Genomic DNA, 13,389 nt, shown 5'->3' on the forward strand with positions numbered 1-13,389 from the left:
TGTCCCTCTGTTTTTGCAGGCAAGGATTAAAATTGGTACACCCATCTGGGCGTCCAGATGATGCTGACAGACCCAGCCCAGTTCTCGGGGCAGCCTGGGCTGCTGGAGCTAGACAGTGACTCAGAGAGGCAGCCAGCGTGGCCCAGGATACATTTAGACAACTGGTAATAAGAACAGATCTGACACTCATACGTATTTATAATCCCCTGTTGTCCCCAAGGCAAAAAGCCGTGAGCTTGCATCTCTTCACCCTCACACAAACCCTTCAAGCTGCCTTTTCTTTCAGGGACATTCACCTGCATCAGAATATACTGTCGGGCTTCCCTGGTGGCGCCGTGGTTGAGAGTCCGCCTGCCGATGCAGGGGACACGGGTTCGTGCCCCAGTCCGGGAAGATCCCACATGACGCGGAGCAGCTGGGCCCGTGAGCCATGGCCACTGGGCCTGCACGTCTGGAGCCTGTGCTCCGCAACGGAAGAGGCCACAGCAGTGAGAGGCCCAAGTACCGCAAAAAAAAAGGAATATACTGTCATGGCTGTGGCGGTGGGGATTGGGAGAGATGTGTCTGTCTCTTAGACCAGGTCCTTGCTCGATACATAGTTGTCCTTTGATGGTCTGGGATGTAGCCGTGTCATTTTGTTCCTGCTTGGCGGCTGCAGCGCTGAGCGCATGGACTGTTCTGCCCTTTCACTTGTTAGCTGTGTTACCTGCGGTCAACTTCCTTAATGTTTTGCTGCCTCTGTTTCCTGATGGGAGTAAAAGAGGGCTCGTCATGATCATAATAGTCAATCTATCTCATACGGTTGCTTTGAAGATTAAATCTATCAATATCTATAAAGCCCTTGGAATAGGACATGAAATATAGAAAGCACCATAGTGCTTTCCTTTGTATATTATAATTGGTGGTGGTGTTAGTGGTATAGTTATAATTGATGCTCCGACATCCTTCTCCTATGGGTGTTCTTTAGAGGGACTGAATCCTGTGAAAATAAAACATTCTTCTTTCAGCAGAAATGAACAGAATCCTTGGTTTAACTTTGTTCCTTGCAGCATAACAAGGCTCCTTCCCGCTCAGCCCCTTGGTAACCCGTGTTCTTCCAATAGTCTCATCAGACCAGATCATAAATCAGAGAAGCCTAATTCTCCAGCTTGAGTTATTGTTCATGAATTTACCAAAAAGTTGAGTGTTTCTCTCTATTAATCCTGCCACCAGCTCCTGGTATGGATCCGAGTTGAGTAAGTAAGATCTTACATTGATACCTGGAGGGGGCAGGGACACGATGGCCATCACTTCACCACGAGGAGCCTGAGCTCCCAGAGGTTGGGGAGCTTGGTTGGGTCTCAGTGTTGGTAAGAAGCAGAGCTGAGCCTCGAAGAGCTGAGCCTCGAAGCAGGGCATGTGAGGACAGGGTCTGCACCCTTTCTGCTGCCCCATTATCCTTGTCACACAAGCATCATGACAAGGAGAATGTCATTATCCTTGCCTGGTCTGTCCTCACACCAAGCAAATCCTGCCCAGACTCACGTCTTCTTCTGTACTTTACGCCAGTTCACTCTTTGTGACCTGTAGCTCTAGAGGGTGACAAAGAGAGGTGTTCAGGCTTGTCCCCCTGAAAGAACAAACAAAAATGACACTGCCTGGGACCATCCAAATTTGGTTTCTCCAAGAAAGGCGGGCACCTTAAAGCAAAAAATGTTGAGAATTGTCCAAAACAAGGCTATATTTGCCAAAAGTTGGTATGCCTGGTACTTGCTGTAAGGAAAACAATCTGAAGGACCTCTGTTTGCAAGAACATTTTTCTCTCGTTTTACATCATTTGATATTCATTGACCCATTTTTACATTTCATAGCCTCATAATTTCTGTCTTAATACCTTCAAAAAATCATACTAGATTTGTCTGTAGATATTTAAACACAGGATAGAAAAAATACCCACAATTATGTGCTCCTTTAAAATATACAGGGGTCTTGCTTTTAGCAAACTTGATATAACAATATTCTAATTCATCTAAAACAGATAAAGCAGGCAATAATTAGAACAGGAGCTTTCCCTTCATAAACAAAGATTCATGGCTGATATTCTATATTTAAGGTCTTTGCAAATTATATCACATTTAAAATTCTCAGTTAAAAGAGCAATTGATTTTAAAAGTTCAATCAGTCTACAGTTTTTGGGTTTTTTTTTTGTGGTACGCGGGCCTCTCACTGTCGTGGCCTCTCCCGTTGCGGAGCACAGGCTCCGGACGCGGAGGCTCAGTGGTCATGGCTCATGGGCCCAGCCGCTCCACGGCATGTGGGATCTTCCTGGACCGAGGCACAAACCTGTGTCCCCTGCATCGGCAAGTGGACTCTCAACCACTGCGCCACCAGGGAAGCCCCAGTCTACAGTTTTTAAGAAACACGTTTATAACATGGGGCAAAGAATATTTATAACCATTTGTTTGGTGTTTTGTAGTAATATGCCTGATTTCATTTTCATTCTCCATCAGGATGTTTTTATATCTTCGAACTAAGTCCCTAAGCCACTTCCGAGAGATAAAGACTAATCTTTTGAAAGACTTCCAAGGAAATGAAGTCCTTAATCCGCTTTGCTCATCTATTTCAGTGTGTACCGACTCTTAGTTTTGTATTTAATGTAAATGCTTTGTGCTTCGATTTGAGTCTATTTCTACCCTTCGTCTTTAGCTGGAGACAGAAAGCAGGACAACAGCCTCTTGGAGAGAGGTATTCATATGTGTGAAATTCCCTGCTAATCCCTTGTCTAACTCTTCTTTCAACTGAATAATTCTGGTCTCACAACCCAGTGGTAAATCAAATAATTATGTGACTGGAGTCATAGCTATAAATCAGAAGAGTCACATGACAAATGCACGCCTCATGGACTGGAACAAAATGTTGTGTTTCAGTACAGAATTTAGAGAGAACCTGAATGTACATGAGAAAGGCACATAAAGCTTGAGAACTACCATCTCAGTTTCATTGTCCTAACCTTTCCATGTAGGTCTGACATTATAACCCCTTCATCTTCTTTGTGGTTTTCCACCCAGCCTCTCCCACACTTCTCATCAGTGCATCTCGGTGCTGGAACGGGTATTCTTGTCAGAGACTGACAGATGCTGAGAACAACGACCTGATTGTTCCAGCTGACCACTTGTCTGTTTACACAACACTATGACTGTTCCTTGAGCAAACAAAAACAGACAGCCGTGAGCTGCGCTCCCACTGTCAGTTCATGACCTACAGCAACACTTAGGATTTTTTGAGTTATTGTTATTATACTGTACTGGTCTGGCTCTTATTTATTTTGTATCTCTTTGTATGTTTTTCCTAGCTAGGTGTCATCCTGTACTGTTTCTTGTGTTTTAATCATTCTTCTAAGTTTTGATTTTTGTACTTTTTCTAGGTGACCTAAATTCTGATTTCCTTCTCTAAGCTTAAGTTTCTGGTTATTCTGCCTAGTTTTGGAGAGCAATCTATATGTTCTTTTCTACACTATCGATTTTTTTTTCTGCCACAAAATATTGAGCTACATTGACAATGGCTATCACTGGCAGAAATGGATTTTCTAACCATGCTCCAGGAATAGGATAGTTATAAGGAAACATTGTTCTTTTTAAAGCTCTTGCTTTTCCACTAAGACACTTCTTAGATCATTTTAAACACCTGCCTAGTCTTTTGGCCGTATGGAAAATTGATCATTACAAGTCTCAGTGCGTTTTGAGTATTATGAAACTCTAAGAACTTTCTCTCTCTCTCTCTCTGACTTTTGTTTCCTGGAAACATAACAACAATAAAGCAAACAGAAGAAGTTTTATCCTATTTTTCGGTGAGAACTATGAGAAGTAGTTTCAAGAAAGATCAACTCTGTGATTCTGCCCCAAACCTCACATCATCAAAAGCAATGAAAAACTCTTAAGAGAAGGATGTATAGTGTCAATTTCCAACTCATGGTCAACTGAACTGAAAAGAATGAATGGATGCTTCCATCTGAACAGGATTGAAGTTGAGTATGTAATTAGCCATAGAGTACAGCTCAAAAAAAGTGTATGACTTAAAAGGAAAGCTTCTATTACTTTTTTTGAGCCTGGTGAGCATAATGTGCGCTATACAATATAGAAAATAACATCATCTTTGCACATTACAAATACACTGTGAGAAATCAGATGCCTATTAAGACACAAAATTTGATGTAAAACTGTGATACTGGGTTATGAATGATAGACCAGATATTTCAGAAAGGGATTAATGAGTTTTGACCTATTTCCAGAAAACTGAAATTAGCCACTAATTCCCCCAGGTTATGGGGGTCCAAGCCTCCTTGTTGTCATGGATAATATATTTTATTCTTTAACAGTATAGAGTCAGGTGGCTTGGTCTTATATAAGGATACAAATCCGACCCAGAAATTATTATGAAAATGTCACATAAGCAAGTTCTTTATTTCTATTAATGATTACACATCTGAGACTCTGCTCAGAATTCTGACTTAATGGCTCATCCTGTCACTTTTTGTAAACCTCGAAGGCTTTCAAGGAGTGAATGATTTACAAAGTAGGAATCCAGAAGTTATTGGGCTTTGAGACTCTAATGAGGTGATGAGTCGTACATATCAGTCTGTTATGATATTTGGGCAAGTCGGCTTTGAGACTTAAATTTGAAAAATGTCAGTCACTGGTGCCAGGGTTGCTTTTGCACTTGATGGCCAAAACATCTGCACTTAGCATGGTATGTCATGCAATGGCATGGCCCACGCCTATTTTGGGGCTGGTTAATTCATTTTATAGTGGGTGCCTTTCTTTATCCAGCATGGCTACTCAGAGCCACACCCTTTCTATTTAGGGCCTTTGAGTCATTTCTGTCTTGGCCTCTCCCCATAAATCTCTGTATTTCGGAGGAACTGATTATTCAGAAAAGTTTAACCTTGACTCTGAGTGTCCCCATCTCCAGGCTGGAGCTATGTAGCCACCCACCTAAATTCTGACCATTCCCTTTTCTTTCTCTCTTGGCTCATCCTCTTGCCCTGTTTCTTCTCCTGCTTCTCTTACGGGAGAGCCTCCCCAAGCTCCCCAGGAAAGTACCTCTTGAGAGTTGCTGATTCTCCGCTCTGAAGCTGCGTTCATAAGCTGGGAGTGGGCAGGCATTGCCTTGCAGAGGGCAATCCTGCTGACACGATCTATAGAGAAAGCACAGCTCCGGTATGATGTACAGCAGCAGGAAACCCCACGCGTTAGTGACCAGGGCGATGTAGAGGACAGGGTCGTCCCATTGGGTTGCCTGTCGTGAGCATGGAGATCCACACCACCCAGGTAATGATGGAGATGAGCACGGTGACCAAGATGAGCCTTCCGTGCTGCTTCCAGTTCTCACACGGCCCACAGAAGGTGGCTTTGGAGACGAAGAACGTGAGGGCCATCAGGAAGAGGACGTAAACCAGGAGGACCACGAAGTCCACGTTGAGTTGACAGGGTGTCATATCCATAAACATCGTACCTCTGGTCATGATGAGAGTCACATACTCAGTGGCGATGATCGTCTGCAACAGGCTGACACTGATAGCAATGCACAGAATTGTCATCCAAGAGGAGGACACTTGACCCTGGACCAGCTTCACCAGGTTGGAGGCATGAGCCAAGAGGCACGAAAAACAGAGAGCAAAGAGGACCCCAAAGAGAAAGTAGCGGATAGGGTCAGTCTGCTGATTGAGCTGGATGATGAAGGCAAAAGCAAAGCTGAAGAGCCCCAGCCCACCCAGGAGGAGGAGGAACTGGGTGGGGAGGACATTCCACTGGCTGCGGTCTTGAACCCTTCTCATGAGGAAGAGAAATGCCAGGAGCAGCAAAACTGTAACTGCTATGCCAACTGCTGCCAGGGACTCCAGAACTATGCCCCATGCTCCCGTGGTGTCACAGAGGAAGTTATAGTCCCCAGTGGACTCTTTGCAGTCCTCATACATGGTGACTTGTAGGTGGACCTCACGAGAATGGTCTTTTGTTCCCGTGCAAAAAAAAAAAAAGTAAAAGAAAAAGGAACAGGGGCTTCCCTGGTGGTGCAGTGGTTGAGAGTCCGCCTGCCGATGCAGGGGACATGGGTTCGTGCCCCGGTCCAGGAAGATCCCAAGTGCCGCGGAGTGGCTGGGCCCGTGAGCCATGGCCGCTGAGCCTGCGCGTCCAGAGCCTGTGCTCCGCAACGGGAGAGGCCACAACAGTGAGAGGCCCGTGTACCGCAAAAAAAAAAAAAAAAAAAGGAACAAACATAACTTCATAACTTTACCTGCACCCTCAAGAACCCCTGTTGCGTAGTCTTGGGCAGGACACTATAACATCTCTGACTCCCACATGAAGACACCTGGACCTACTGAATGAAATAGGTCAAAACTATCAACCCCTCAAAACTATCCTAGCTCTATCCTGCTGGGAAAGGAGAACTATCTTCGCTTAGGGGCTCCAGATAACTCATGAATTTTCACGTCATAACTTCCACCAAGGCTTTTTGAGGGCTAAGGCGGAATCTTTTTCATAAAAATCGGGCATGTGACAACATTTGCATGATGGTTAGGACTCCAGTTATAGAGGCTCCAGAACAGGGGTTGTCAACATGAATGGACCATTTGCTCATTCAAGACATGAGGCACAGCTCGAAGGAGACAGGCAGATGATGTTTCCCAGTCATTTTAATGACTCTTCCTTCTTTTAATTCAAGTCAATCCAAGGCAGCTCATTACAGTTAAATACCCACTGGTGGTCTGTCAAAGAATTTTACAAAAAGGTCTCTGCCTTCGATGAACTTTTTGGAGAGTTTAGCGCCAAACTCTACGCCTTGCCTGGGGTTGTCTAGAAGAACATCACACACATTCATTTGGAAACAAGTACCTTGCAGCTGAATACCCCTAGATCTACTCCCCTCCAGCTATTCCCAAGCCAGCTGCCTGGAGTGACCCAGGCTGACAGCTGAGGGCATGGCCCCTTCAGTCCCACTTACCTCCTCTGTGTGCACGCTGGAGGCCGAGACTGCGGTGGCTGCGAGGTTGTAACTGCCAGTGAGTAAGAAGGAGACGACCTCAGCGTCTTTAATCTCTCCCCAAACGGGCGAAAGGATGGAGGCCCGCACTCGGGTTCCTGCAGGGCCTATAAAGGGGTGTGGCTTTAGGAAAGACCGCCTCCTCCCCACAGCCTCCGATGTGACCTGGAGGCTGCGAGAGGCCCTCTGTTGGGCTCACGTGAGGACACTTTGTTCTTCTTCTGACCTGCTCCCTAAAAAGCCATCTCCAGTCTTCCCTACATCTTGATCATAAGATCCAAAAGAGCATCCATCCCAGAGGAATAAGACGTTTACTGGGCCATAAAGAAGGGTTACGCACATTAAAAGGGCCAGTGGTTGGCATCAGTGTGAATTAGGGGAGATTTGTCTTCTCTGCTCTGCCCGTTTCTTTTCCTCTCCTGTGGAGGTGCTTCCTCAGGCTTTGGCGGCCCATCAAGTGGGGTCCCTACCTGGACCAGCTCTCCCAGGATTGCCAAAGCCTTTGGTATAATTTCCCTCTCTCCTTGCTCTCCTCACCCCCATCAGAAGGTACTCTTTCTGGGTCTCATTCCATTGGGTCTTTCCCGGGGCCCAAGATAGGAGAACTTGCAGGTAAAAGTTCCAGCTGATATGGGTATAACATATTCTTTTTCTCTGTGGTGATGTATAATAGAGCGCACAGTACAGGGTCCAGGCTATGCTGACCGCAGGCCACCCCCCAAGCTCCTCTTCAAATTTACTTAACTCCTTGGTTCTTTTCCTGGATATTAGCCTTTTAAAAAAATGTTTGCAGGTTTTCCTTGCTTTCATTTTTTAAATGAATTATTATTTTTATTTTATTTAAAAAAACTTTTTATCGGGGTATAGTTGATTTACAATGTTGCGTTAGTTTGTGCTGTACGGCAAAATGAATCAGTTATACATATACATATATCCACTCTTTTTTTAGATTCCTTTCCCATGTAGGCTATTACAGAGTACTGAGTGGAGTTCCCTGTGCTAGACATTAGGTCCCTATTAGTTATCTACAATTAATTTTTAAAAATTGAAGTATAGTTGATTTACAATGTTATGTTAGATTCTGGTGTACAGCAAAGTGGTTCAGAGATATATATATCTTTGCTGTTTATATATATTCTTTTTCATGTTCTTTTCTGTTATGGTTTATTATAGGATATTGAATATATGGATATTTGCATTTGACAGAGGACTTCTGAAGACCCCAATCAGTGCTTGTTAGTGTGGTTTCAAGTGTCCCTGTGATCTGGCCCCTCCCTCCCCCATCCAACCATATTTCCTTCAGGTCTCCTGACCCTGGGTTTTATTCAGGTTGGTTTTCTCACTCCCATCTGCTTGCCTTCTCTTAGAGGTTGTCCCTGTCCTGAACTGCTTTTTTTTTTTTTTTTTTGCGGTACTTGGGCCTCTCACTGATGTGGCCTCTCCCGTTGCTGAGCACAGGCTCCGGACGCGCAGGCCCAGCGGCCATGGCTCACGGGCCCAGCCACTCCGCGGCATGTGGGATCTTCGCGGACCGGGGCATGAACCCGTATCCCCTGCATCGGCAGGCGGACTCTCAACCACTGCGCCACCAGGGAAGCCCCTGAACTGCCTTTTGCTTTCCTCCCACTTATCCTCTGTGCTCAATTCCCATTGATCCTGCTTCTTACCCAAATACACTTTCCCCACCTCTGAGGTCTAGTTCATCTTATCTCCTCTGTGAGCTTCCCTGATCACCCTGGGCCTCACTGATCACTCCTGCTGGGAACTCTACAACATGGAGGGTCTGTGCTGTCCAAAATGATGGAAATAATATTTTCTGCCCATTTTACTTGTATTAATCAATTTATTAATAACTATAAGCAATAAATGAATTTAAATAATACATCTATTAATTACTTTTATTTGTAATGGTCTCATTCCCTTGATTAGGCTTGTAGTTGCTTGGGGGTTAGGCTCCACATTTTATGTCCCCATAGCACCTGGCCCTGTGGGGAGCACCTCCTAGGTGATGGATGGGTTGATTAATTGAAGGATTCTAATGATAGAATTCCAGGCCATGTGAAGGTACTTTTTAGCAGTGTGGTTTTCCAACCAATGTTGTTAAATGGAAACCACCTGCCAATAAATCAGAATCTTAACAAATCCTGGACAAATTCATTCTGCAGTGGTGTTCTATCATATAAAGGCTCTTTAACTTTATTTTTTATTTTTTAAAATTTATTTATTTATTTATGACTGCATTGGGTCTTTGTTGCTGTGCGCAGGCTTTCTCTAGTTGAGGTGAGAGGGGCTACTCTTCTTTGTGGTGTGCGGGCTTCTCACTGCGGTGGCTTCTCTTGTTGTGGAGCACAGGCTCTAGGCACGCGGGCTTCAGTAGTTGTGGCACGTGGGCTCAGCAGTTGTGGCTTGCGGGCTCTAGAGCACAGGCTCAGTAGTTGTGGTGCACGGGCTTAGTTGCTCCACAGCATGTGGAATCTTCGCGGACCAGGGCTCGAACCCGTGTCCCTGCATTGGCAGGCGGATTCTTAACCACTGCGCCACCAGGGAAGTCCCAAGATTCCTTAACTTTAAAAAGCTTTTTATTTCCTCTGAGAGAAGATGATTCTAGGGAGAAGAGTCCTCCCCTTTACTTGCTTTGGGCATAATCACGGTCTGTCTGAAGCTGTAAAAGCTAATCTAAAGTTTACGTTAAGTGTAAAGGAATTTTCCAGATGCTAAAATGTGACATCCAGGAGGATTCACTCAAAGACCCTGTGAGCTGTGAAACTGCTGTTAGTAGACCAACAGGAAGATTTCCCATTTAATTCTTCCAAGAGGACTATTTTGGTGACCCTGTCTCTCCTCCCATCCAGTTCTGGCTGGCCTTTAGTCATGGCATTCCTCACTGTTGTGAGGTTTGAGTTCCTGGTGTGTTAGTCTTCTAAGGAGCTTCCTCCTGACCCCATGATGGCTTGAGGCAGGTGAATTAATGGGTTAATGACAACAAAGCCCTATGAACACCTTAGATAAAAGAACTGTCACAGGTACTAATTATTGTTATTTTAAAATCTGGAGTCATAGAATTAGCCTATCTGCTCTGGGCCCTAAGGAAATGAGGGCTTCCTTTGCTTACACACATCCAAATTACTCACACCTCTTTACTTTTGTCTTTTATGTGGTGACAACATCACACCAAACAGCTCAGATATGGCTTTGATAAATCAAATTATACTGATTATAATGAGTCCATTGAAAATGGAGATAAAACAGTCAAGAGGCCAAACGCCTTTTGCCAAACATCTATTTGCATTGTTTCCTTCTCCCAGAAACAGAGCTGGAGGGAATGTTAGAGGTGACCTAGTCTAACCCTTTCATTAATAATAATAATAAGGAAGCCACCATTATAACATGAGGAATTTAGCAATAAGGAAGCAGAGGCCCAGAGTGACGAAGGGACGCGCCCCAGTGTTGTCTGACTCCTGGTCCCATTCTTGCTGCTGTACCAGGTTGCTTTCCTGACACTTCTCACTTCGTGAGGACAGGCCCTAAGAGAGATAAGCCCTTAGATGTGATAAGTTGGTCATGACCTAAAAGAAAAAAAAAAGATTAGGAGAGCGCATCACATACCCTTCATCCCCAAACAGCTGCCATGGCAACCATGTGAGCACCAGCCAGCTGTGTGAGATGGGGTGAGTTAGCCGGGAACGTCATTCACTCTTTTGCTCACTGTCCTCTCCAGGGCTGGCTTCATGGGGGGGCCACCTGTGCCATTGTTCAGGGCCCAACACACAGAAGTGTCCTGTACTTGGAATCTAATGCTTTGCTGTCACTGTTTTGAAATTCTTATTAATTTAATTTTTGAATTTGTGTTTTATCAGTGAAGTCAGATGGGACAATGGAGCGGGCACTGGGGGCTTGGAGCCTCGGCTCATGCATGACCTGCCTTCCATGGTGTCTATGTCTCATTGCCTCCCTCTCTCTCTGGGACAGGTTCTCAGCCACCCCTCCATGCCACCCCAGGTGCACTGGGTCACCTGGTTTCCCCGTTTCTGCCCCTGTCTCTCGACGGCTGCCACATTCCACTGGGCTCACCTGTCTGACGTGGGTTGGGGTGATGGGCCCTTGGAAACGGGGGATTGACTTATGTCCAAGCAGGGTCCTACATTTTCATTGTGCACTGGGCCCTGCAAATTATGTAGCTGGCCCTGGGCATCTCTTTCAGTTTTCTGGTATATGATGGCTAACTTGATCAATTTCCTATCAGGACGTTAATGTTGTACAGTTTAATTGTATATTATAATGTGCAGTTAGTTGTGAAGAACGACAGTGTTTTATTTGGGTCAGGAAATTGTGAAGACTCTCAACTGAGTATTATTTAATTAGTATTCAGAGTATTTTGGGGGAAGGAAGTTATCTGACATTTTTTCCCCAGTTGGTGGCTATTATAACTTTTTTTTTGGGGGGGGTGCTACATTGGGTCTTTGTCGCTGCGCACGGGATTTCTCTAGTTGCAGCGAGCAGGGGCTACTCTTCGTTGTGGTGCGCGGGCTTCTCATTGCGGCAGCTTCTCTTGTTGTGAAGCATGAGCTCTAGGCACACGGGCTCAGTAGTTGTGGCTTGCAGACTCTAGAGCACAGGCTCAGTAGTTGTGGCGCATGGGCTTAGTTGCTCCACAGCATGTGGGATCTTCCCAGACCAGGGACCGAACCCGTGTCTCCAGCATTGGCAGGCAAATTCTTAACCACTGCACCACCACGGAAGTCCCTATTATAACATTTTAATTGAACTAATATTCATTGCTCTTATACTGGGTTGTTTTATCATTATTAGTAGAAAGAAGATGATGGGGAAAATGTAGAGGTATGTTCAAGTTCAACTTCTCGATCTGGAAGTGTAAACATGACATTATTGAGAAAAATGCTGACCAATAAAAATTTTTGTTTTATTTGAGCTGCATTCTGAAAAGGAAGAATTAGATGCAAAACCTTATAATGAAGATTATTTAAGTGTGATTTAATAAAATATGCAAAGCTTAACAAAAATGAGAGACAACATATAATTTGTGATGAAATTTTTACAAATGAAAACTTAAAATCTTCAAAATTAAAAACACACCCGAGAAAATAACATGGTAACCTGTCAATAAGTCCCTCACATTTCCGAAGGGAAAATACATAAATTTATGAATGATTTCTAAGTTGTCATCTACTGTTAATGAAAGAGACTTCTAATAATCTATTTAACAATGTATTAAGTGGCAAAAAGGTAAACGGGTCACACAGCTGCTAAAAATTATTCTTCCAGTATGTATGGAATAGTACATATGATTTTTGAGGGTAAAATGATAGATCAGCTGACAAATTAAAAATTAAACCTCTTAATATCTCAGAATATCTCACCAAATCTGTACTACTGCAGAACATAGGGAAGCAACGCTTTAATGCAATTATAATCTGATATAGAGTTTGTGATTCAGTTTGATAAAAGCACTGATATAAATTTCCAACACTTTCGATTAGATCGGATATGAGTGACAAAAGGATTTTTTTCTTTTTTTAAAAATATATTTATTGGAGTATAATTGCTTTACAATGTTGTGTTGGTTTCTGCTGTACAACAAAGTGAATCAGCTACACATATACATATATCCCCATATCCCCTCCCTCTTGCATCTCCCTCCCACCCTCTCTATTCCACCCCTCTGCCACAAAGCATCCAGCTGATCTCCCTGTGCTATGCGGCTGCTTCCCACTAGCTATCTATTTTACATTTGGTAGTGTATATATGTCAGCGCTACTCTCTTACTTTGTCCCAGCTTACCCTTCCTCCTCCCCATGTCCTCAAGTCCGTTCTCTATGTCTGAGTCTTTATTTCTGCCTTGCCACTAGGTTCATCAGTACCGTTTTTCTTAGATCCCATATATGCGCTTTAGCATATGGCATTTGTTTTTCTCTTTCTGACTTACTTCACTCCATATGACAGACTCTAGGTCCATCCACCTCATTACAAATAACACAATTTTGTCCCTACAAAAGGATTTTTTGGTGGTGTTTAATTTCACTTACAACTGGATCATATCTAATGATCTCTGAGTTGGAAAATATATATATATGTTTTTTTAAATAAATTTATTTATTTATGGCTGCGTTGGGTCTTCATTGCTGTGTGCAGGCTTTCTCTAGTTGCAGCGAGCGGGGGCTACTCTTTGTTGCAGTGCACGGGCTTCTCATTGTGGTGGCTTCTCTTATTGCGGAGCATGGGCGCTAGGCGCGTGGGCTTCAGTAGTTGTGGCTCACAGGCTCAGTAGTTGTGGCTCACGGGCTTCAGTAATTGTGGCATGCAGGCTCTAGAGCACAGGCTCGGTAGTTGTGGTGCACGGGCTTAGTTGCTCTG

General features: G+C 44.2%; 1 protein-coding gene across 1 annotated transcript; it reads right to left on the bottom strand.

Moving 5' to 3' along the window:
• Positions 1 to 5,007: 5,007 nt before the first annotated feature.
• On the bottom strand, positions 5,008 to 5,953 carry GPRC5D (G protein-coupled receptor class C group 5 member D). The gene is given in 2 exon segments (XM_060113468.1): positions 5,008 to 5,269; positions 5,271 to 5,953. Coding segments are annotated over 2 exon segments (945 nt in total).
• Positions 5,954 to 13,389: the final 7,436 nt, after the last annotated feature.

The sequence above is a fragment of the Mesoplodon densirostris genome, chromosome 11 (genome assembly GCF_025265405.1).
Source record: "Mesoplodon densirostris isolate mMesDen1 chromosome 11, mMesDen1 primary haplotype, whole genome shotgun sequence".
In the NCBI taxonomy this organism is placed as follows: Eukaryota; Metazoa; Chordata; class Mammalia; order Artiodactyla; family Ziphiidae; genus Mesoplodon; species Mesoplodon densirostris.